The sequence below is a fragment of the Thunnus albacares genome, chromosome 7 (genome assembly GCF_914725855.1).
Source record: "Thunnus albacares chromosome 7, fThuAlb1.1, whole genome shotgun sequence".
In the NCBI taxonomy this organism is placed as follows: Eukaryota; Metazoa; Chordata; class Actinopteri; order Scombriformes; family Scombridae; genus Thunnus; species Thunnus albacares.
In genome coordinates this window covers 4,853,279-4,880,412 of record NC_058112.1, presented here as the reverse complement: position 1 = coordinate 4,880,412, position 27,134 = coordinate 4,853,279, and the positions used below count along the sequence as shown (strand labels likewise).

Here is a 27,134-nt window from a genome sequence, read left to right as displayed (position 1 = left end):
GTGGTGGAGAATAGAAGGTCAGGGAGGATGGATTGAGCCTGCCATGAAATGTGAAATTATGTTAAGGTGAAGAGGAGCGTGACCTTGTTGAGAGAAATCCGTGTTTAAAAGCAGGAGAGGGATGTTTCTGAGGAATAGGAGGCTCAAGAGGTGATGATATACTTGTAGGAGGGTGAGATGAGGAGGTGAAAGGTGGATGGTAATGGTAAATAATAAGCAAATTTCACTCAGAAGAACCAGGGTCGAATTTAAGTTCCAAGGAGACTGTTTTACCCCCCCAAGAAGTCCCTGCTCTCCAAAAGTACAGGAACTTTGGGGGCGGGGTTTGCAGGGATGACCATCGCTGATTGGTGAAACACACACAGCATGGTTGCTTCAACTTGTGTATTGTTTCATTCATAAAAAACAAGGAAGTACTGTCATATCGATCTAAGACCGCTTAAGGACAAGGTGAGGACATCTCTCTTCATTTGTTAATGAGAAAAAAAAAGATAGATAGCGCGGTGGTCGTGCGAGGAGAGGGAGCGGCAGTGGAGAGAGCAAAGCCCATGAATGAGAGAAATAAAACATTTTCTGATTGTTTCATGGCAGTTATGTTCTAAAGCAGAAATAAATAAACATCAAACACTCAACAGATGATTTACTGTGGAGACAGATGCCCTTAGTTGCAGATTAGTTTTCCTCCTCTGCATTTCTCCTTTCAATTCATTCATTACATCCAACTCATGCAGCAGAAAATACAAAGAACAGGACAAATCTTTGTTGTTGTTTCCTTGTGTTTTGTTACTGCATCTCTAAATGCTTAAAGTTCCAAGTTTAGTCCCTAAGATTAGTTCCAATGGGGCCAAAGAAACTAACTTTTGGTGGAAATGAGGCTTTTGAGTTTGGGAACAGAAGACCAGATGTATTAACCCATTTCACAAACGCATACTGTGCCTGCAGATGTGTGATTTGTTTTTCAAACAGACACACTCGCCTGGAAGAGCAGTTTGTGAATAATCAGTGAAGTGTGCCTCTGTTAAAAGGAAGATGGAAATAACAGGAGGAAATGATACACCTGGCTGAGTGATTGTGCATTTCATTGGACTTATTGGGTGAAAGCAATTCAGTGTTGGTTTTTGGAGAAATATTTTCTGCCTCTAAAAGGCAGATGCAAATTTGCACTGGTATTTAAAGGAAGGTCACAGGCGAGGAGAAAAAAAATGCAGTCAATGAATCTTCTGCAGAAATCCCAGTCCCAGACAAACACACACACACACACACACACACACACACACACACACACACACACACACACACACACACACACACACACACACACACACACACACACACACACACACATTTCATTACTTTTAAAGGTGATCTATTATACTTTTCCTTATTTTCTATCATATATATAATGTTACGTCATATACAGTGTTCATATTAAACATGGCCAAAGTTTCTAATAATGATAAAGTAACCCCTGTAAACAGAGAGCTCAGGCTTCAGATTGCTCTGACTGCCAGGTTTCAGACGTTTTTTTCTATTTAAGTGACAGATTTCTTTCTATGATCATCTCCAGGCACAGCACAAACAGTGCAGGGAGATACTATACAGTTGTTAAGTGACAGCAGAATAACATTTTAGTTATGTTACCTTTGTTATTTCCTGACAGCTGATGTTTTCCACTTCAGTCGGCATTTTAGCACATTTCCCAATTTACACCATTATGTCACACAGTAAGCAGGTAATGGGTGTTATATTTACCAAACAGAGACGTCCTGCTGTAATCTTTGTTTCTGCAGATGTTTGTGTTGTCAACTCTCATATTTCGCATCAGATTTGGGCTTCAACATGTACGGATGGTTTGAGAAGTTGACATTTGGAGTAAAGACGGAGAAAAAGAAGTGAAATCCTGCTACTATAGATCGTTTCTGTGGCCTCCAGAGCTGATGGAAGTCGGCCCTAATGTAGCTTCTGGAAGCTAACCAATCAGAAGAGAGGGGGGCCTTAAAGAGACATGAGCCTGTTTCAGACAGAGGCTGAACTGAGGGGCTGCATAAAGGACCAGTATAAGATAAATATGGACTTTTTAAAACTATGAATCATACAAAGCTGCTCTAGCTGCTCAGAATAAAAATGTGGAGCTGAGAATGTGCATAATAGGCCCCATTTAATGTGATTTCTTCCTCACTATTATTCCCAGGTACATTTGAATTGAAATTGAATTGTGGCCTTTGTGAATGGACATTTCTACTTTTAATTCATTACTTTTCTTTTCTGTGCTTATCGGCCAAACCCCACGACTGAACTTTTACCATTTGAGTTGCCCTTTCCTGCAAAGAAGGCTGTCCAATCTGCCGACTATGTAATTAGCTGCTTTCTTATTAGTTAAACAAGAATCTAATTTCACCACTGTGGGTAATTCTGGGCTTGAATCTTATAGAATTTCTTTTATTGGCATTAAAAAACATTCTTATTTTGATTTTTTGAAGTCTGAAAAAACAGAGTAGCAAATCTTGATATCTAAGACTGCAATTTAAAAAGGGCAAAAAGTTTAAAGTAAAAGTGAAAATGGGATACTGTGGTGGAGGATCAGGCATAAAAAGCGTGATACCTAACAAGAGGCTGGGCTTCCTTCAAAGTGTAAGCCAATAAGTATAGTAGAGTGAATCCCACTTTAGATTGAACATTCATTCATACATTTATACACTGAGTGCAGAATGCATGTAAAACTATTTATTATGGCTGACGTGTGAAAAACGCCACCTATCAATTGCATTTTTTTTTTTACATTTTGCAATGAATACTTACATGAATACAATACAAAAAGTGTTTGTAAATATGACGTTTGTTCATCTGATAAGACTGTGTGAATCCATTAGACAAAAATGCTAAGGAGCTCGGAGAAAATGAGATGAAGCCCCTGCTACATTACTGTGGGCACTGATGCAGAGTGTTTTCCCAGTTTGTGTACAAATATGATTATCGCAAAGGCAAATATTGCCTCACTTGATACTCTTACTCTGTTTTTGGAAAGCACCACCGAATGGACCCTGGAGAGCAGGGTAATTGCCAATGACTACTTCTTTAATTGCCTTTAAAGCTTTTTTTCTTATTTTTAATGATTTTCCAATTTATTTTTCTTATTTCTTAATTTCACCTCTTCCTTGACTTATTGTCTTTATAAGCGCTCCTTGTTGGCTGTTTTTGGAGTGTTAGTGTGAGCTGCATTTTACAGGCAAATCACAACTTGAAACTTCTCCCTTTCAGTGCATGTGAGTGTTCTCTCATAATAACCTTTCTGTGTCGGTGCCCATGACAACTGGCCAATTTAGTCAGGGCTCACTGCTTGCAGCAGCTAATGGGGATCCATAAGTGGCACCACTGCTGTGGGCAAAAGTGCAATAGGTGATTATTATTCTAGTCTCCTGCAGACAGAAGAGGAGGATCTTTTTTTTTTAACTCAGTATGGCACATATCTGCTCTTCTAGTGGTTGTTCGTGAAAGAAGAAACCACATGGAATAGATTTTTCCAGAATCCATTTATCATTTGTTCTGGTGTGAATGTACTGTAACTTTACAGTAGTGAAAGTAATATCCATCAGCCGATTCCATAAACAAGAATCAAGTCTTGAACTGAACTACACCCTCTCTACAATGAGAAGTGCACTTGAATTCAGTAAATTTGTATTTCAAATTGCTTGTGACTTTTTGCAGGCGTTCAGGTCTATTAAGTGTGCAGATTTCCCTGCTCTGATTCATCCTAGGACAGTGTCGACATGATCATCAAATGGACGTCACTCAACTCAGTCAGCGTTCCCATGAAAGGTTGAGTGAGTGTTCTAGTGCTAATCAGGTCAACAGGGATTTCTGTAAGTTGTGTGTAAATGAAACTGTAAGTGCTAACTTATTTTTCACTACAAGTTGTTCATAATTATGTTAATGTCATGCTGGTTGAAAAATAGCCTACAAATATACACGGTTCATTAAGAGACTATTTACAATAGTTGAAGCAGCACTTATAATCTTTGTTTTGAATGTAATTTCAAGTAGATTTGTTAAAAACGTGTAGTGTGACCAGCCAGTAATGTAAGAATTGTTGCTTGTTGTGTTATCTTTTTATGCTGCTATCAGCGGCCATATACAACACGTGCTGTAGATCCTTAGTTGTGTTCGAGAAAGCAGTCTTGGGTGACATTATCTGAAAATGGTGTGAAATAGTTGATTACGTTACTGAAAATGTTCTGATTTAAGATTCTATCCAAACTGAAAAGAAGAAGCCCACACAGCATGTGGCTTTTTGTATGAATCATTGATCATTATTGCAGAATTTATATCACACACCCTGAATATGATGTATGTTATTTTCTCTGTAGGTGTTAGATACTGTGAGATAGTGTGTGACTCGATTAATTCTGCAGGAGAATACTCAGTGTCTGTAAATTATTCAGATCCAAACAACACAATGAAACAAGCATATTTCCTGGGAAATAGTTCAAAAGATCAGCCCCTGTGGGGACAGGCACTGAGACCATGACTATTTTTGAGCCACGCCAGTCATACACAAGTGCCGTCCCATGTTAATTGCATCACAAAGTTTTGTCTAACACTCAACTGGCGTACTGCTGCAGTGGGTTATTGGCCTTTGCAAGGCAGCAGTAAGTGATGCTGCACCTGGGGCTGTGTGTGGCAGTATAATGTACAACACTTATTCGTTTAGTGTCTACTTACTGCGCTGGTGGTGCCGTCTGTGTCTGTTAGCCTCTGGTGCAGATCAAACCAGACCGTCTGCAAGGAGAAGCACAATAACAACAACAACAGCAACATGTCAATCAACAAGACCAACAACAGCAACTACTACAACAACAGCGTGCAGCAGGCATTAGTCACTCACAGCCCGAGGTATTAGTGGACACACTGAGAGCAGAAACAGGCATGAAAGCAGAGGATGGTGTTTTTTTTTTCAAAAAAGATGAAAATGAAGTTCAGCGGGGAATGCTGGATGAGGGATCAGAGAGGTGTTGGATGGATGCTAATATGAGAAGCACAAAATAAAACAGAATGAGTTATGTCAGCATGAAAGATCTAAACAAACAAGAACATTGAAATGCCAAATTTTACTGAACATCATGATGCAGAGCTATTAGTGGTACAAATTAATTAAAATAATTTTTCATAAGCCTGAGTGCAAAATAAAGGACTGAGGCTTGTAATATCTTTACAGGAATATTTTCTTATTTTGGGGAAATATACTTATTCACTTTCTTGCCGAGAGTTACATGAGAAAATCAATACCATTCTCATGTCTGTACACTAAATATGAAGCTACACCCAGCCGGCTGTTAGCTTAACTTAGCATAAAGACTGGAAACAAGGGGAAACAACTAGCCTGGCTCTGTCCTACGGTAATAAAATCTGCTTACCTGTACCTCTTAAGTTCACTAATAAAAATATCATATGTTGTTTGCTTGCTCAAAAAACGAAGTGTGAAAACGGCACGTTGTGGTTTTACAGGGAGTTTACACTATTTCTTGGCAGAGCGTAGTCACTTAAGTCTTCTTATGACCATGAGGTTGCCAGGCAACCTGACAAACAAGATATAATGTGTTTATTACTGAGCTTTAGAGGTGCTGGTAAGCAATTTTGTTAGTTTTGGACAGAGTCTTTGTGCTTAAACTCTTGAAGTCCAAATATGCTCTTCAGACCAAACCAGGTGGGCTCATGGTACAGTGTGCGTGTGTGTTTGTGTGAAAATGACGAGACATTCATTTCCAGTTTTCTCCTCCACTCTCACTCACAGCCAGTGAGTCACAGTTATATAAACCTGTTCTAATAAATCACAGTAAGCGCTGCAGGTTCCTGTCACCAAGGTGACTGATAAGTATACCTGTTGCTACTGTGAATGAATAGTGTCTGCCTCACTCGGAAGGTAACAGGTAAAGTCAGTGGGGTCTCAGTGGCTCAGTGGGCAGGTGACACACACACACACACACACACACACACACACACACACACACACACACACACACACACACACACACACACACACACACACACACACACACACACACACACACAGAGAGAGTAAAAACTACTGAAAACATACTGAGCTCTGGGATGAATGATTTGGGTATAATGTGGAACAGGCTGGTCACAGCTGGACTGAAATTGAGGGTGCTGTGTGTTGTCGATTTTTTGGTATATAAGTCTTCAGAGTTGAAGACTCACTGTCTGATATCTTCTTAACTGCAAAGCACAACTCACAGTGAACTACATGCAGAGGGTGAGAGGTGGAGGTTAGATCCATATTAACCCAGTGGACCTTCCTTCTTCCTGTCAAATAAAGGAGTATCTAATAACATTAAAAATAAAATCTGCATTTATTCATTCTTCAGATTTGATTGGATCTCTCAAAAGTGCTTGCATCTTAAAAAATGCAGCACACAACTGAACTGTAAAGGACTGCTGTCCTCCAGCCAGACAGAGGATGAGGGGAAAATTAATAAATTAAGAGCACAATCATGCTCTTTTGGAAATTTGTAAAATCATTTTTACTGGCACACACTTCTTACTATGATATCACTTTGCTAGCTACCATGACTCACGAAGGTTAGCTAGTTGCCCCAAATCACATTTGATCACATAAATGTATGGATACGTCCTGAGCGCGAGATCTGTCAACTATAATTTACAGGAAGATATAAAAAAATGAATCTCTGCATTTATTAAGTCATTGGGGACACTGATGCAAATCAATAAGCAAACCTACAATATGGAATTATTAGATTTTCAAGATGTTCTGCATCAATATTATGAAGTATCTTAAAAGTGCCCTGTGGAGTTTTCTTGTAAACAGACAAAAATGATGTTTATATTCAGTGTTACTTACCAAAACACATTGTGTATCCTTGAGGATTGGCAAACGTGTTCCATGAATTTCCTTCATCATAAAATCTTTGCAAAGCTGATTTTTTAAATTTCAAATTCCGCATTGTTCATGCTCATGTTTGCTAGCTCACAGTATTCTTCTTCTTTGCCCTTGTTTGCACATTACAATGTTTATTTGCAAGTTACTGCCACTAAACTGTTGATCAGCAAATAGCGTGAATCCGGCAGCAGGAACGTGGATCATGTCACCTGTGTGTGTGCAGGTGCCAGGCACAATACTATTCACAAAAACATCACTCCATAGCGCTACTATTGGTCAAAAAGTCCACAGGGTACCTTTAATTTTCAGGTATTTAATGTACTGGAATAGCCAAAAAAAGATATTCCCATACGTCTTTTTTATCTAAGCAGTTTTCAATTGAATTTCCATAGAATTTACTTTCCTGGGATATATTTGTATTTACATATTCTTTAGCCTTCAGAGAGAATGACTTTGACGCATTGCATTCTTTTGTTAATAAAAGAAAAGGCTGCATCATTTTGCTTGTCAGTATTAAAGTTACTACAAAAAACTTTCATTTAGTGTTTTTTAGTGGCCTGTAGACAAAAGCGGTAGTGATTTTCCCAGAATGAAGACTGCATTTCCCATGAGCACCACTGCCTCGTGTCATCAAGATCTTGGCTAGCGTGTGCATTTGTTTTGGAGGAGAGTGAAAGAAAGACGCAACTTATTTTTAATACTCTTTTTCTTTTTTAAACACAGCTGTTTGCAGGATGCATAGTGATGAGGTAATGTATGTATTTGTGGCTATGTAAAGCTGCATTCACCACCAAATCCAGCAACATGGCACCTTCCCACAAGATTGTGTAGAGCTGTGGGTGTGTTTATTTATGCTTTAGAATGTAACTGCTGTAAAACAATCAGAAAATAACATTTTATTTCTCAGATTCAGTCCTTTGTTCTCACTACACTGCCATTCGCTTTCTTCATTCACTCTCTAGCTCGCTTGACCACAGCTGCTCTCTCTCTCTCTCTCTCGCAGGTGCTCTCAGCTTGCTCGAGCTCTCTCCTTCCGTTTCTCTCATCTTTTTTAAAATGAGTCGGGAAGTCTTACTTTACTTTTAACATTATCAAACAAAGAGAATATCCTCCCCCCCATCCTAGTAACATCTTTGTATTCCCTCATTCTACAATGCTACATGTAATGTAAACAAAGGCTCTTCCGGTCTACGTGCTGTAAATTGTTTCATCTGATTTCATGGGGAATCTGACCCCGGCAGGCATTTAGAATAACTATATAGAAATAGCCAATCTTCTCGCTGATGGTCTCGTTTGCTTATGTAGGTCATGTAGAGGCATTATGAGACTGTTCCATAATCTGTTAAAAGGCTATCATCCTGTGGACTGACTTTTCCAAGGGAAACATATTTTCTTGCCTGTGGCAAATAGAAAGCACTAAACAATATTCTGCATCCAAAGAACAAACAAACAAACTCCGAGGGGAGCGCAGAGAAAGACAGCAAGAGAAAATCTGAAAGTGAGACCGCACTACAGAAGCAACATGAATTTGCCAGTTTGGGGAGTGTTTGCAGGTAACAGGATTTCCAGTGTGTTATCACAGAGCAGTGGTGCCAACAAAGGGCACTATTTTCATCTCGCCAGGCACCACATCACTCACTGTGTAGCTGGCTTATTATTCATTCAGTAAACAATTCATGATTCACTCTGACGCAGTGTGATCATATAATTTCCTTTTCCAGACTCATGTACAATCTTAATAATGTGGTCCATGCAGTAATATCAGGCCAAACAGGGACAAAACCATATTCAATTTGCCTCCTCAAAGACACAATTTTGCTTTGATATGATATGATGATTATTGTAGTATTATTGTCTGGCCCTCTGAAAATGTAACCCAGCAGAAAATGCCCATTAATTTGTTTTTCTGTAGCTCTCATTATTCTTATTAAAACAAACTTTACATTACAACATATACATTTGGTGACTTTTATTTGTGCAGCGTTTTCTGCTATTCTTTGTCTCCTTTGTAGGGGTAATTTTAGGGGTGTGTTCCTCTGTTCACAAAGAAAATCACCAATGTGGGAAATCAAATGAAAATACAAGACCTCCAAAATAAAAAAGTATAATGAATCAAAGATAAGCTCTTTTACATGACTTTATTTTATTAAGTTTTAGTTGGGAAGGCAAAATCTATGCACTTAAGACTGATGTTCTCATTGAGGTGATCCTTAAAACAATTAATCTGGATGCATAGACTGTAAAAAAAATATAGACGTAGTCACCGTGATGTCACCCATTGGTTTGTGGACTGCTGTTTTGAAGCCTTGAGTTTAGCGATTTGACTGTCGCCATCTTGGATTTGACCGTCACCATCTTTGACTTTTGGAGCCAAAAGAGACCATATTTGGACGAGAGGGTGGAGCTGACCCTAGTGCTGGCTGCTAGCTTGGTTAGCATGGTGCATTTAAAGTCTACAGTTAACTGTGATAATGCCAATACTAATGCTAATTTCCGCTAGTGAAAAACAGGCCTAAAACCATTAACACAAATGTACTCACAAGAAAAACTGAACATTGGACTCCTTAGAGGATCTTTTATCATAACCAAACACAGAGCAAGACTTTTTTTAGGAGACCAAAATGTTACAATTAACTTTCATGAACTGAAAACACGCTTTGAAATAGCAGCAGCTATGCCTATAGTCTGTGAATCTAACGTTATGTTATCAATATTGTTGACATGGTAGCGACTTGTCAATCACAATGTAGCCAAGCCCTAAAGCACACGCTGCTTTAAGGTCTATTTTACTTTAAATGGGACCATAATTTACAAAATGAACATCATGCTGTATTGAAGACGACTTGAAACTAGCGATTGAGAACAAAAACTCATTAGGAAAGTGTTTACTGAGGTAATAAATCAAGTGGGAAGTAGCGTTATTTTCTCATAGACTTCCATACAAACTGCCTTCTTTTTGCAGCCAGTGGAGTCGCCCCCTGATGGCCATTAGAAAGAACGCAGGTTTAAGGCATTTCCGCATTGGCTTCACTTTTCAGACCAGGAGCTACCCACTTTCTGGATGAGAATTACACAAATTTTCTTTGCAGAATGGTTAGTAGTTGGTTTGAGACCTGGATGGAAAAAGTTCTATTCTGTTCATTATATAACATGTTATTTTTAAAAATGCTTTTAATTTACACTCAAAACACGGAGAGAATATTTTGTCTTATGTCATTAGCAGTTATATTGTAATTTTGTAGTTATATACTGTACGATATATTGTCCTTCATTACTCTTTCAGTTTTTCAAAGATGTTGAATGGATATCTGAGTAAGACTAGATTAACCAACCAAAACACTATTCTGAGTCACCAGACTCTGACAATTTAAGTCCTATCAGAAAAACCAGGGCCATGAATGCAGAGGTCTTTTTGGGGGCTCAGTTGCCAGGACAACCAGGACAACATATCCGTCAGTGGGTGGTGGATGACACTTTCATTTTACGAGGTCAAAACACAACAGAAAATCTCCAAGAATAAAGTCACATCCCTTTTCCCTTTCCGCTTCATTCTTGAGCAGCCTCCCTGAGGGATGCAGAGGCTCACGGAGGGCAATAACTTATTTATATGAAAGGTAGTATAAGATAATCATGTACACACCGAGACAAAAAGAGAAAACTCAAGCTGCATTTGAACTCGCTGCGACGGAGGTCCTTACTGAGTGATCGCACTTTCTATACTCTACATATTCATTCACCTCTATCCACAGCTCCTGGCTTTGATATTAGTGTGACTAACCTCCTTCATTGCAACCTTTCACTTCATTGTTATTCATTGATACAGGTCTACATCTGTCGACTGGTTACTGGGATGTTGGAAGGTTGCTTGACATTAAGATTGTAAGTCCCTTCGGATTTATTCTGTTGATTAGAGGAAAAGGGAAATTCTAAATAAACCTGTAACATTCACTGTCATCTCTACTTTTCCCTTTGCTGAAATTTCAAGCTTCAATTGATGACTGGCTAATTTTAGGCGGTAAAAAAAACCCACACATAAATAATTCCTGAGGAGTTTTCATTCCTGTCTAAACAGGTAAAAATCAGCCGAGACTGTGTTTAGTCAACCGTGCAAAGACGTCCTTTGTGCCACGGTTACTGTAAACAGCCGTCCATGAGAAGCATAATGTGCTGTCTGGAGGGCTTCTGGGTCACAGGTGATTATTGGACAATTCTTTACTGGAAGCCGTTTCAATCATTTCTGCTAAAATGGAGGTCACTTGAATGTGAGAAACACGTGGACCATTTGTTAGAGGTAAATCAAATCAGCATCCAGGGCCAAGGGCTAAAGGTCATCTTTAAACAGGAAACAGGTTTGGAGGTCTGTTCACACAAACAGGTTATTTACTTCTAAGCTGAATCAACCGCTCACTCACTTCTTCCTTCTTCTCATTTTCTTCCTTCTTTATGTGACTCTCTCCCCTCATCCTCCCTCTGTGGCTGAACAATGTTTTTAGTTATTCTTCGCTCTATCTGCCGTAGTGGCCTGCTCTTCTAATGACAGCTGAGTCTCCTAGGGCTCCATTAGTCTCAACATGTTCAGCACTGGACGAGAAGCAGGCAACGCAGAGGAATAAAGAGACAAAGAGGGAGAAAGAGAAACAAGAGGCATAGAGAAAGAAAAGAAAGAGAAGAAAAAGGAAGAAAATAAAGGAGGAGAGGAGGGAGGTGATAGATCTGAACATGGAGGAAGGGGGGAGGGAAGAGGATGAAGAGGCATCTGGGACCAGAGAGCTGCTACGAAGAGGGAAAAAAAAAAAAAAAAAAAAAATTGCAATACTTTGGACATCAGGCTTTTAATTGCGTCCTCTGTCTTTCTCTCATCCACTCTCTCCCTCCATCCTTCCTTTTCTCTCACTTAGTGTTAATCAACTCCTTATCTTCCTCCCTCACCTCCTCATTAACCCCCTGCTTCTTTTCCTCTTTCCCTCTGCTCCATTTTTCCTTTGTGCTCCTTTGTCGCTTACAAACCTCTGATATCAGTGTGTCGCTTTGGCATTGCCCAATTTGGCCAATGTAACATCTCAAACGTCTAAATCCTCTGCATTTGACAACTTGGTAAAAAAAAAAAAGTTTAGTATGAGGACAAGATCACTGGCTTGTGCTGCCTGTAGTTGATTGAAGAGTTCAAGCAATCTGAGAGTTCACTGTCCATCAGTCTGTCTGCATGTACAATTGTATTCTTTATTTTGTATTTCTTTACAATGTAACAATATGAAATATGTTTTTATACATATGATCTACAGTAATATTTCCTCCTCTGTGTACATGAATTTGCTTGCAGCAAACCTCTTAATGTTTGTATAAAAAGGTCAAATAAACCAAATTATTATAGAGTCTACCTCTAAGACAGAGATATGCAACCTGGTAATAATGAGTGTGTGTGTGTGCTTGCAATAATCTTGTTGTGGAGACACTGATATATTCATACAGCATAATTATAGGGACTCACCTCAAATTTGGGGACAGAAAATTGGTACACCAAAGTAAACCATTTTATTTTTGGGTTAAAGAATGAGGCTGTCATTATTCTGTGTTTTTTTTCTTACAAATTCCATGAAAAGACCAAAACCAACAATGTGTCTGTCTGTCATAAGGTAGTGGTTCCCAGCCTGGGGTTTAGAAACCCCAAAAGAGGTCAACAAGTTAGGAAAGAAGAACAAAAACATTTCTCTGCTCCATACAATTATTCTTATGTTTTAGGACATGTATCTTTTATCTTAGCTTTTTTATTGTAAAATACTGGACAGGTTCACCTCCTCACAGCCATAAAAGCTTGCTTGAAGTGCACACAGCTCATAGAAATATGTAACCTTCATATAATGCAGGCTTGAGTTGACTTGTATCATTTTAAAAGGTTGACAAGCCAAAATGTTTGGGAGCCACTGCCATAGGGCTTGTTCTTACTGAAGACGTGACCTTCTGAAAATGGGTCGCAAATACATACTTTTATTTTTCAAAAAGGCTCAGTGATTTCTTTGAACAGTACTGGGTACTGTAGTAAGTAAGAAAAATATAGAATATTACCAGACTTATATATGATATACCTCCTGGGAATTCATGTAAGTCAGTGCAATATCTTCTCAAGTTACAAAGACAAGCTTGTGTATGTGTTTGTATGTGTGTGTGTGTGTGTGTGTATTCCTTACCTTATTCTCCAGTCGTCCGATTAGTTCAGCCAGGCGGTTGATCTGAGCATCCAGACCTTCTTTCCTCACCTCCACTGCACCTGCAACACACACAGACACACACACACACACGGTGTAAATACACTGAATAAACACATATGAATACACATAAACTTGCATCGCTTGTTTCTAGGTTGTGACTAGACCTGATGCAGCTCGGTTATAATTATTCAAATATGTCTTATACATATTAAAATGAAAATTCCCAAGCTAAACTGAAGACTGTCATGTCACTTCCTCTTGTAATATTTATGTGTCTGAGAATAAACAGCTCATTCATGAATATACTGTCAATCTATTTCTGACTATGAGGATGTCTTCCTCCTGTTACATTTGCATCTGTATTCAGTTTGAAATCAAGACTGTGTTTTTATTTTACATTTTACTTTATTGTTGTGTGATCTTTAGTCAATTCTGCATGTATTTATTATGTGATATCATGCATTTTTCTGTGCCAATGGTTGCATGTTAAGCTTAAACTTACACATCTGCCTCTGCAGATTTTTTCCCATGATTTTCTTTCTCTTTGTGACACACGATTAGACTTTTTTCGCTGTCACATGATGTCAAATCACTTACATAAACATGAATAAGGCAGTAGCCTAATGGAGCAGTGGTGTTGACACAGATGGTGTTATATGGTGATTTCTGACTGATCATGTATGATTGACAAACTGTGTACAGTAGGTACAGTACAAACACAGCTGCACTACGCAGTATATGAAGAATTATACAATCTAATAATACACTATGTTTGTTCTTTCTTTCTTATGTCTCTCTTTTCATTTACACTGTTTCATCATGAATATTTCATGTAAAGTGGGAGTTCCAAAGAGGCTTAAAAATAGGCAATTATAGCTGTTTATCAGAAGGAACTTGGCCTGTTCAAAGACAGTGAAGAAATGGATGGATGAGAAGCCAGCTCCTTTGAGGTGGTCTGTTTAATTGGTTCTTATTCAAGTGTGTTTTTATAAATCCAACCACACTTGGCTCTTTGTATTTAGGTTTGGTATTAGAGTAATATTTCACAAAATATTAACATTTTAACAAAAAAGATATCCAGTGGGGTAGAGAAGCAACTCCATTATCAGTATGAATAATTAAAAAACATAATGGATTAATATAACCTGATCTCACCATGTAAGTGTGTTAAAAGATAGGACTGACACTGTTTACTGTAGTAAGCCCTGTTTGCAACAATTGAAATCGGATGTACAGATCAGTGATGTGTGTACCATTTTAAAACATGAGTACAGGATATTATTACCATATGATTATAAATAATGTACTTCTGTAAAACAATATAAACAAAAAATATTATTATTATGAACTGAGACTGGTGTGTGTCAGGGCTAGTTAGCATGTCAGCAAAAGTTTCTCAAAATTAAAGCCACATTTCCCATAAAACCTGTTAGTTATTGTCATGAAGATGCAGCTACCTGTGCCTTCCTTCCATGAGACTGTCCTCTCAAGATAAATGACTGAATATGTTTACATTGCAGTAACAAAACCCTCTGGTGGCCACAGAGAGAGGGAAGACTAGAGAGTCTTATCTGTCAAAGCAGGAAGTAGTGTGATGTTGTTTCAGACACCAAAATAAACAACACAATGTCTGACTTTGACACATGGCAGACTGCTTTCCTGTTTCCTCCAGACAGTAAATATTACTTTCTTTTAATTGTGACTATAATAACCAAGTTGTTTTTGTGCAAAAAGCAAACCAAAACTTTTACTATAGCTATGTAAGATCATAAAAACTTTTTTGCAGCAGTGATTTGTAACAGTTTTGGAAGGCACTGACGTGTGTCATCCTGCAGATAAGGAAGATAATTACTCTCTGTTTTCTCTTTGCAGTTTGCATGATGCTTTTTAGTTGACTGAAGAGCATTAACCTGTCAGAAATTCTTTTATCCATCATCCGCACTTCCTCCAACATCTAATTTGTGCTGGAAGATGTGTCTTCTTACTGTTTTGTGCTTAAACCAATCCTGCAAATACCTGGTAAATATGACCCAGTGGCTTATGCAAAATAAATGCAGCGTCGAGCTTCTCCTTTTTCCATTACCTGTTTATGGTAATTCATTATTCCATACTCAAATTAAATGCATTAACGGCGTATTGATGTTACAATGCTTCATAATTTGCTGTTGATTAACTATTGTATAGTGTAATGTGCAGTGTGGAACTGGATAATTCCCTTTGGTCTTCAGTGCGTATGCTGATGATGGCTGCGTGTATGTTTGTAACACGACTAGAAGAATACGAAAGAACACTGAAAAAACATTATTTCTCTCTCATTCACCCCACTTTTTATGAGTGCCACTCTTTTCACCCTCTTGCCCCCATGTTTCTCTCCTCTCCCAGAGTTCCTTCCTCTTCTCCTCCTCCCTCTCAGTCATCTTCCTCCCCCCTCTCCTCCACTCTTTCCTGAGCTGCCGTCCTCTTTCCATTCCCTGATGACTCCCCCACAGCTAATTGGAGCACTGACTGCCCACTCTTCATTAAAAGCTTTAACAGCCAGTCAATTAGGAGCTACCTCCCTCCACCCCAAACACACACACACACACACACACATACACTCATCAACTAAACCATAGTCTGTAACCATGGAGACAGTTTGAGATAAAAGCCCAGTGGTCTTTTCGATGGACTTAGAAAATAAGCATCCCGGTCAATTATAGAAGTGTGTGTGGAATTACAGCCTTCGAATATAACAGCAGGGTGAGGGGAGGGGAGGGGAGGGAGGGTCTCTATTGACTTTCCCCTCAATTAAACCTGATTTGAGTTATTTCAGATTCACCTAATTTAACTTTCCATTCTGTGTTAGCCAGTATTTAGATGTGTTGACATGAGTCATGAAAAAAGGTCCACTGCTGTTACACCGTCTCTCAAATCGGCTGGAAAGTTCTCAAATATTTGTTCTGTTTGTTTTGTGCCTAATTTAAACCAATTTTAAAAAATTATTTTATACCATCACTTCAAATTAACACACTAGTTAGTTATAAAATGATTTTTCTTCAGAATTTTTAAACTTATTTAGTTCAACAGCAGAGCCCAGCACCTTTAGAACAGTCAGCTCAGTCACAATAAACATCACGTTCATATGTACTGTATCACATGTTGGCTCTTCTTCACATATATACATTAACCATACAGAAGTGCCATGTGTTGATCATTTAAAATATTGGGTATCTTTTTATATAAAAAATTGTGAAGTAATTGAACTTTGTGGTTTTGCAGAATCATCTAATAAATAAATCATCCTGGGAATGGATTGTAGGTTTGTATCGGTCCTAGGACGGTTGTACAGATCACAATTTACACCCACTGCCAACATTCAATGCCAATGCAGAAGGTGCCTTTTGTGTAGAGAGGCAGAATGTGCAGTAATAATAATAATGAGGTCAGGGTGGTGGATGGGCATATTTACTGTATACCACATCTGACTTTAATGCAGAAGAGTTTGTGTCCTGTCATAGACCTGCAATTAATGTTCATTGTAACCACAGTCGTTCCCTATCATTAACCACACCATAGTTTCCATCCGCAGTCATTGTAAAAACGTTTTCTAATGTTGGCATTGAATGTTATGTAGGTTTTTATAGTATAGTTCATTATAGCAACCATAGCAACCAATCCTGAATACAACTGATTAAAGGGGCAGGCTACTCTGGCAACTAATTGTATTTCCAAGAGGTTGAGAGATTCACGAGAGACACATAAAAAATATGCAGATATCCTGACTTTTAGTCTCTATTATGGATTTGATTCAAAAACAATGAGTTTCCCATATTGCAACTGAATAAAGTGTTCTGTTACACCCTCCCTGCTTTGGGAAAATGTCCATATCTTTAAAACTCCACATGGCAGTTTGGAACACAGGCTTTCTGATAACGCTGATGACATCATTGGGATATCTTCTCAGACCTGACAAAACTCCTCCAGAGCCACAGAAGAAATTATACAGATGTGTTCTCCAATGTAATCTTCAAAACCAAAACCAAACAATGTGAGGTTCAAGCAGGACTCAAGGCCAGACACAGAGGTGTAGCTAGCTACATGGAAAACAAAGCTCAACACGAAAAGAACAAGACGACCAAAAGTTTGCTAACATTGCTTCTTGGTACTAATAATTCCACAGATTACTTACAATCTTGGAAGTTTCTGTCGATGGTTTCTCCTGTCATACTGGACTAACCAGCAGTCTTTAAAATGATATCTATTGGAAATGTAAAACCATCTCTTTCTCTATAGCCGATGATTTTATTTTTCTGTTAGGAGCCACCAGACAGCCTGTGATTAAAATACAAAATATAAAAGCTGAACTGGATCTAGGTTCTGTCACACAAAATGGAATAATTGGCTGGCTACTCTATTTGCATCATTAAGTCAAGTGGTTTAGTGGTATAAAAATACTTGAGGTTACCAAAGTAAGGACCTTTCCTCTGCCCTCCTCACACTGGCCCACTCATCCACTCCCACCCACTCAAAGACCATCTCCAACTTTATCAGGGCTGTAGATGTCCTGTCATGGTTAATGCCTCTTCCCAGTGGTTAGGAACATTTGATATACTATAATAATGCACAGTGGCTATTTCTAGGTCAGTGCAAGAGAGGAGGGAAGTCCACCTAGTTGTTTATGGTGTCAGATACAGTAAGAGTGCGATATATTATCTTAGTGGCATTAACTGTGTCTTCTTCTTCTAAAGACATCTGTCTCAGCAGACTGGAGAACATATGGCAGCTACACTCTCTTCTCCATCACAGTCACATCATGTCAGGCACAGCTGTCCGTGCACACACAAATGCATATAATACACATTTGTACTTAAAGACTTCTGCTGTACATGGGATACAGGGGAAAGTGGCAATAAACAACACAAGAGTTGTTATATAATATACTTTAAAGTCTAAAAATATGTACAAAGATACACACAGTCATACATACTTAAAAGGAAAAAGATGTACAAAGACCACGCAGCAATACTTCACTTTTCATTAATCTTATCCCCATGACTCATAAATGAACACAGATCACTTCACGGTTGGAAAAAAAAATAATAGACAAAGTGGTTCAATAAACAAAAACAGAAACTAAATATCCTTGAGGAATCCTTAGCTGTTATTGTAGAAGCAGGTCTTGAATGCTATCAGAGTTTAGGCTAGTGTTAGCAGCTCTTTCCTGTGATCCTGGGGAGGTTTACCCTCAGACGATGTTATGTGAGATAGTGCTGCACGTCCTCAAACTCATTGGTTAGTCTTCATTCTAAAGGACTTTTCTCTTTTAAAGTTTAAAGTGAAAAAAAAGTTCCTTATCGTACTTAATACTAGGACTAACTAGCTCTACACAGCAATACAAGAACAATGCTGTTTCTTTATTTCCATGTCTTCTAGATGGATCATCCAATGGCGAAGACGCTGACTTTTTGTCTGGAACGTGCAGCTTTAGCCTCTTTTAGTAAACTGTACAAGAAGAACTTGAGTAGCAACAGTAAGTAGGGGGGGACGAGGCTTAGCGAACAGTCAATTATGTCTCCATCCACATCCTTATTTTCCACAAGCGAGGACACCCACATTCTTCTATAAACGCACATGCACACACTCTGTCTGCCAGTGTGTGTGTGCCTGAGAAAGCGCTGAACGGTAAACAGCAGCTCATTTACAATTAAAACTCTTCAGTACAGTGACAGATGCACTTAGCGGAGAGATGCGCTGGAGCGTTACGCACAACAACACTATACTGTTGCATCGGCTGCTCGACTCAAAGGATATTTTTAGCTTTCTTATTCTTTTTCCCCCTCTCACTCTTTTCCTCGCTCTTTGTTTCTCACCCCACTCGTCTCCCACTTATTGCTTTGTCTTTTCTCTTTCCCTGCCCTCTCTGTCTATCTTTCTGGAGAAACTACTCTGATTAATTCATATTAATTGGTAGAACACACACACACACACACCTACGTATGCTATTATGACATGAAAAGGGGGAGATAACAAAACTTCAAGGCGACTTCATATATGTGCATATAGCTATGACTGGGAGAGAACAATAAGAGGAGAGGAGAATGAGGAAATGACTCAGGACAGCAGGAGTAATTCATACATATTGGAGGAGGCTTGGCACTGTGGGAGAAAGAACAGGACAGGGAGAGGGGGAGAGAGAAGAGAGAGGATTTGGGAGTCATTAATCAATCGACTTGTCCTGACTCGATACAAAGCACAGCTGACATCAAGGTCCTCAGCTGTCAGAGCTGCTTTACAGCCTTAAGTATAAAAGAGAGGGGGGGGGGGGGGGCAGGGAAACTGAGAGAAGAGCAAGAGATGAGACTAAAAGAGTACAAGATTAAAGAGTACTAAAGACTGCTTTCTCCTCTTTGTCTTGTTTTTTTTTTTAATTAGGATGCATCAAAGCAAAAATGAACAGCGAATTTTGTTTTCACTTTCCAAATGAAGATTGAGTGAGTGAGTTTTATGTTACCGGTGGGTGAGCAGTGACTAGGTTTAGGGAAATTTCAGTCGATTTGGTGGAAGGTAATTTTGTAAAATGAAAGAGCTTATGCATTTTACATGTATTTCCTATAATCACGAGATAAGAAACAGTATTTCTGCTTGCTGTGATATTAGCTGTAACATTTAAATAAAAAAAATATAAGCAGTGTATAAACAATAAATGGTTTATAACACACTATAATGTAGTTGTAAGAAGATCAGATAAGATGTACCTTTGATCCCCCGTAGAGGAAATTCTATTGACATAAAACATAAAGGTCATTTTAAGTATTTATTAACGTATTTGCCAACAATTATAACTTGTCCTGTAAAACATCCTTACCTAATGTATAAACAGATAGTGAATGATTGACAATATCATACATATGTCTTCATTTATATATCATTTGACCTGCCTTCATGCAAATATATTTATAAGGCATGACTGTAAACTAAAGCAGTGCAGTGAGCCTAGCAGTCTGATTTAATGAAAAAATGACATTTCTATCTTTTATCTAGACATAAACCAGACTGCAGCGGTTTGGTTCAATATTACTAAAGTTCTTCATCAGAGTATGGAGACTGTACAATGACTGGAAATGCAGCAAATTCCCAAACCAGCTGGGAAATGCTGCAATCAAGCAGTGCCTTCAACTCTAGCAACAGCTACTCTCCAGCCTCTCTGATGGTGAATAGCTGTTTATTAGATGAAATCAAACCAGATGACGTCTATAATCAGCCAGAGCTGCCACAAGTCCAAAGCAGAGTCCAAAGCTGTTTTCGTGTGATTTTTTTCCTTCTGCCCAGTGACATTTTAGCGCTCATTTGGGTTGATGTTGAACTCGACCACCTCCCGAACACTGCCATCTGTCACATGCTTGCTGGGCGCCTGGGAACAAGGCACCGAACTTCACCAAGACCCAGCGGTGTTGCTGATGAACTTGGCAACTCTGAGGCTTTGGTGTGCCCTTCCACATATTACTAGATGACGCACATGAGGTGGCCAGATTGAGTGCAAACCCAAAATAATGAGCCAAAAGCACCATAACTTGTAATCCTCAGTTACAGTCTATATATTTTCAGGCTCTGTCTGTAATATCTAGCTCAGTGGCCTTTTCTGACACGCTGTAAGCTCAAACATATCCTGTGATACGCTCCCCTGACAGGTCACAGATGTTTGGACTCTGAAGGGGGAAAGAACTAAAAATCCTGTCACTTTGAGCTGTCATCTTTGTAGTCAGTCGACATGAATCGATACCTCTTCTATGCAGCGCTAGAACTGAGGAACTTATAGAGACTTTTTCAATTGCTGACGACCAGACCAACGCATACTGTCATACAAAAACTTTTGATTGTCACTCATATTTACCCTGTCAGGACACGAAAAGCTAGTGTGGTGCAAACAAACAGTCATTATAACATATTTGTGCAGGGAATGCAGCAAAAAGCACTTAGAATGAAATTTAAATAACTAACAATAATTTCTTCCTCATGAAATCATGCCTTGATTATTACTTCCAACACTCGGCACAAACAGTGTGCTGTCTTTAATTAAAGAAGGTGGAAGGATGTTTGTGGAGGCAGATGAATCATCTGTATACACATATATATATATATATCTGTATTTATAGGACGCCTTTATTAGAAGACAGTCTTCCTTAGTGTCATGCACTGTTTTGGTTAAACTCTTTTTTACTGAACACATTGAATTGTTTTAATACTTCACTAAGAGCCGCATAATTCAACACAACATGCACTTTAAAGTGTGCTGTGAAAATTCACTTTCAATGAGAGGAATCTAAGAAGTAAAAAAACAGAGAAAATTAGATGAAAGAAACCAAAGTGCAGCAGGTTTTTGCTTTTAGCGGAGACTCTCCATTAATTAGGATGTTCCAACTGGTTAACCAGAGAGCTTTCTAATCATTAAAAAAAAAAAAAAAACTTTTTTACGCAGGTTGAAAGCAAAAGCTTTTACTTATCTCAGATGATCTTAAGGTCACAGAGACAGTGGAGTGGATTTTTTTGTTTTCATTTTTCCTCATTAGCTTTCCACAGTGGTTTGGTTTATGATTATGTGTACTTGGTATTTGGAGGAGGATCTGAATACAGAATACCATGTGTTTTACCACTGTGTCATTTACAGTATTCACTGGAGGCTTCTTTATTACCCAGAAGCACTTTGGTTTTGTTTTATTGGATCTCTATGTCACTGTCAGTGGTCTGGGTCATCTCATGCTCATATCTCTAATAACACTTGTGTGTCTGTGACAGGGTCAAAGGCCATATATCCTGGAGTGAGTCATTTAAAGGAGATATAACTCAACCTAAGAGAAAATATCTCTTATCTTATTCTTGCCAGAGGACAGGTTGATCAATATTTTAACAGAAAAAAAACTCTTAGCAAGGAGGTACCAACAGGGACTCTAATCTCTGTGTTATAATGTTGTAAATGCAATATTGTTCAGTGCATCCTGGAGGCTAAACAGGCCAAGATGCACATGCACCTATAACACTGTAGTTTAAAATACACCACGCAGTTCTGTTACGTCCTTTACTGTCATGTTCGACTGAGTTCAAAGAGGAAACAACATCCAAAAAGATTATTTTACACTAATAACTGCTGATATATAGCATTAACCATCCATTTATATGCTTTAACCATATACATACTGTACTCTGAATGAGCTGTACAGTATCAGCTGCTACAAACACAACATTTATGTCTACTCAAATTCAGTGATGCTCTCTATTCCTTGTGTTTATAGTCTCGCATTTCTGTGAATTCCCATCAACACCAGCAGGCAGTATATCGATGCGGTTCAATGTCTCATGTAAAAAATGAAACCTCTCTCATCTTTTGTCATAGCACAGTGTGTATTATGTTTGAGAATGTGTGTTTAGAAGTACAGCATAAAGAGTAAACTGTTCTTTGGCAGCGTGCTGTCTGAATCACAGGGCTGTTTGAGAATAACAAGTCATCACTGTCATGTCCCATCCAGTCTGACAGCAACGTCAAGATTCTCTACATCTCTGAGCATCGCATCCCCCATGAAACACAAAGACTTATAGAAACTACGCCAACGCTCATCTCACTTAACTGCACCAGTGAGGCCATAAATCACAAACTCCTGTCATGTAAACTGATTAATATAAACTTAATTTGTGTTTTATGGTCAGGTTTGTGCTCAGTGGGTCAAGCCCCACACGTTAGGCCTTGGGATTTATGACATGTGTATCGTATTAGTGAGCTTTATAGATGACCACACACGACATCGTTCATCACATGGCTCAACAGTTGTAGGAAATGTTGTTTCCCTCTAGAGTCGGCGCTGTGTGAGGGTAAGGGCACATGTCGAACACTTTCGTTTATTAAAGCACACGAGATCAATCTCTGCTCTACTGATCAGTCTCTGAATCAATAATGGCTTTGACAACAGCTCTATTGCTTGTGCCGGTTTACTCCATAGAAGTCAGTCAGATGTGACCACAAAGAAACAGTAACAGCTGCTTTTCCACTGATAACTTATCATTTTTTTAGACGTCTTGCTTGGGTTTTCTATGAAGGGGTGTAAACCTGTGAAATCCGTTTAAATATGGTTCATATATGGTTAAAACATGGTTCACTGGTTACTTGAATAGATATTGTAATAATGATTTGATTCCTTAATGATCATGAAAAACTGTACAACTGATAATTAAATATATTATAATGTGTGTACCACTATTTTTATTCTAATTCTACAAGGAGAAAAACAACGTTTTCATTTGTTTTACTAAACACTGAAATATGATTTTTTTTTTATATACTACACAATGAAGACTGGTTCCTTAAAATGAAACAGGACTTGGAGGACTAGATCTAAAGATTGGATTTATTTTGCACATCATTAAGGGATGAAATAAAGTAAATCATTTCCCCATATTTTAAGTGTATTTAATGATTTTGGCCTTGTAGTAAAGAGGAGAGGATAGAATATGAAATCGATTTTACATCAGTGCCAGTAAAAGTATTAGCAACAACAGTCAAAGCAGTTCATATTGATTATTGCTGAAGCTAGTGCGATACACTGCAATATTTCCTTTTAACAGATCAATGCAGGTGAATTGGCATCATTTTTACAACTGAATGAATGCTCCCAACCCCTAAAGCAAAGAATAAGCAGTAATGACTAATGAGAAAAGGTCTCTGGTCCATACAGTAGCCCTCAAACCGCTGATGTTGGAAGATATATGAAACCACCACCGACTTTCCAAACACTCCCTTTTGTCAGCTGCATTAGCAACAATACTGCAACTCACTCAACATAAATGAATAAATACATAAATAAGGGCAGCAAAATGCTAACTGTGATGGAGTGCCTTTCTCATTTGAAGTTTTGTGTACCCTCATATTGATTTTCTCTCAAATAAATGGAAACTAACAGCTGCCTGGGTGGAAAAAATTGATCTAAATGTTTATACTGTTAGGAAAGTAGACACGATTTACAAATGATGCTACAACATGCAATGCTCAATTCATTTGAGGAAATAATAAAACATTAACAATATCATTGAGATTCCTGAGTGCCGTTCACTCTCACTTGTTTACTTGTGATAATGATAAAGCATCAAGTAGCACCACATGTGGTGAAGCAGTGCTGCACTCCTGTGAGCAGATCCAGCCTGCTCATGTTCATTATTCACAACACACGGCTCCTACAATACTCTCTGCTAAAATGTCTGTTGGCAACTTCACAGATGCACAATTAAGACATTTATAATATTTGTGTCAGTGTTCAGGGTTGAAATGACACACTGACCCTGAAACAACGAGACTGCACACCTTCAACTGACACTTGTCAATAAGCCCATCTGAGGAGTGATTGATTACGGTTTGCTCTGCCCTTTAAGGCTTTTCCTCTCTCCGAAGCTTTTCTCTCTCTGTATTTTTGTGCTCGACTCCTCTTCTGTGAAGTTTGTGCTGCGATAAAGTGATACCATATCTCAACAACCTTTGAAGTGTCATTTCTTCAGCGAGCAATTTGTTCAAGTGGGTGCAAAGTGTCAAGGCGAGCGTGTGCTGCAGTGTTAAGTACCAGCTGGTGGAGGAGGAGAGAGAGACAGAGAGGAAGACTGTAACAGAGGGGAGAGAGTGAGAGATGAAGAAATGTACAGAGAGAGAGAGAGAGAGAATAATGAGGCGCCCTGTATGTCCTCAAAGAGAATATACAGCCCTGATCAATTTGAGTCTGTTTTAGCTGCTGTAACACACACACACACACACGCACGCACACACACACACACACACACACTCCATAGAATAGCACTACGCAGCAGATTTCAAGTCTTAAATGCTGACTGGACTCAGAAACACACTTAAAGGTTTGATTTGAACACTTTAAATCTACCTTCATTTACCTTCTCTGTTTGCTTCCCCCCCTACTTTCCCTCCATTGCTTGTCCTTTCGCTTTACGTTCCTCTCTCTGCATGCTTCCCCCCTTTAACTTCTCTAAACCTTCGTTTTTCCATCTATTTATCCGCGCTGCCCTGTCTGCTGTAGGACAGCTACATCAGACTTGTGCAGGTGGCTGATTGAGGATAAATCACACTGGGATAAGTGTTTGAGTGTGTGATAAACTGCGTAGTGGCAGTCAAGAGTTTGATATATGCTAACCCGGAGCGATGTCCTCTCACTAAACGTTGTGGACATGAAGCTAATCATACAAGCGCACGACAGATGGCCTCCAACCGTGAATTCAGAGGAGGTGCTGCAGTGTGTGTGTGTGTGTGTGTTTTTGTCACCTGAGGCAGTGTTGATGGTCCTGACAGCCTCCCTGGCACTGACTCTGTTGTTAGGGGGATAGTCAGGGACAGCGCTGTCCGGGCGCCTCTCCGACACCCGTGGACTCACCTTGGCGGGTAAGTGACTGAAAAACAGAGAGAGGACAAAGCAGAGATATTATGTTAGGAGACTGTGAAAAAGAAACGGAGGAGGGATGGAGCAAGAGAGAATTAGATAAAGAGAAAGGTGTGGAGAGGTGAAAGGAAAGAGAAAGAGAGAATGGAGAAAGAAAAATGAAAAACAATTTGGATGGAGAATTGGTGGAAGGAAGGATCCACAGGGGATGTGGAGGAAGAGGGAGAGATAGAGGGTGATGGAAATGGGGTAAAGGAGATGAGATGCTGTGTGTGTGTGTGTGTGTGTGTGTGTGTGAGTGACAGACATTTTAACCAGAGAAGATTTGTGCTTGAAACATTGCCTGGTTTCCATTAGGACCGCTGACGATCTGAGTTTTACACATAATGCCATGATACATGTGCATGGTTATGAACACACACACACACACACACACACACACACACACACACACACACACACACAATTTTCCAATTTCACACATAACAGCCTGGCCTGGCGCAGCGATACCACCATTGGCTCACCCTGATTGGCTGTGCTGTTCGTCAATCGCGTCCACGGCACTCTCCACGGAGCTCAAGAGGGACTGGATCTGATTGGCTGATTCCTTCAGCAGGAAACGGGTCACAAACTGCTCCACATTGGTTCCTCTCTCATAAACCTGGGGGAGACAGAGAGATACGCGTCATTTACGAAACCTCAGTTCCGTGTGAAAAAAGGTTTTCATGCCAAAATGTTTAACCAAGTCTGTAGCACATGGAACGTAAAGCTTCTTTTCCATTATCATATCTTTCACACATCACAGAGCAGCAATGCACCCTTCCCATCACTCCTCTGATGAGAGTTTCCAGCACAAATCTTTCAGAACTCCTTCCTTGCATCCATTTGATGGTTCAAGGGCTTCTCAAGGTGGACAGGTAGTGTGCAGGGAGGTAAAAAAAAAAAAAAAAAAAAAGTAAAAATGAACTACATTTCACTCTCTGCAGCCATCCTCCACTCCTTCTCCACCGTCGCTTTACAAACTCCTTCCATCCATCCCTCTCCTCTCTCTCTGTAGCTCAGAGTCACTGAGAGTTTGTGCCAGGCCACACGTAAACCCTAAAAACCTTTTAGTCTGAGCGTAAAGCTCATCCCGTGGGGGGAAAAAAGTGCTGTTTAGTGGTTTTACTGTACTGTACTGTATATTGTTTCAGTTCAGATTCAGCAGGTAAAACACAAAATGTTACTCACTTCCTCCTATGAATCACAACATGATGACAACAAAAAAAAAAAAGCCTGAGAGTCTTTGTCAGTTGTCAGCAGCAATCCTCCAATGCTTCACATGGAAGAACCGAGCATTGTAGCTCATACAATGCTCGGCTCAAAGATTATTGATCCGCAGGTAATCAATCATTTTAAATTGTCAGCACTGCTACAGTGAAACAATGCAAGGAAATCTATCCAAAAACAGAATTTACATACATTTAATGATTTGCCTGAGCTGCACTGCTAATGGCATGAACACGGTGAACCGTCAGGAGCAGAGAGAGTCTCAGTTAAGACCGCAGCTTTATCTCTGATGATCTTATCCCCCGACAACTTTTTTATCATTTAGGGAATTGAGTTTAAGGGTAC

General features: G+C 39.2%; 1 protein-coding gene across 3 annotated transcripts in view; it reads right to left on the bottom strand.

Moving 5' to 3' along the window:
- necab2 (N-terminal EF-hand calcium binding protein 2) overlaps nt 1-27,134 on the bottom strand; it is a 135,399-nt gene that overhangs the window by 41,232 nt on the left and 67,033 nt on the right. For 2 of the 3 annotated variants that reach the window (XM_044356666.1, XM_044356668.1), the window contains exons 6-9: nt 26,045-26,181; nt 25,406-25,530; nt 13,102-13,181; nt 4,720-4,776 (exon numbers count right to left, since the gene is read on the bottom strand). In XM_044356666.1, the coding sequence (XP_044212601.1) occupies nt 4,720-4,776; nt 13,102-13,181; nt 25,406-25,530; nt 26,045-26,181 (399 nt within the window). The remainder of the gene's footprint in view (nt 1-4,719; nt 4,777-13,101; nt 13,182-25,405; nt 25,531-26,044; nt 26,182-27,134) is intronic. The other variant, XM_044356667.1, reaches the window with a different exon arrangement.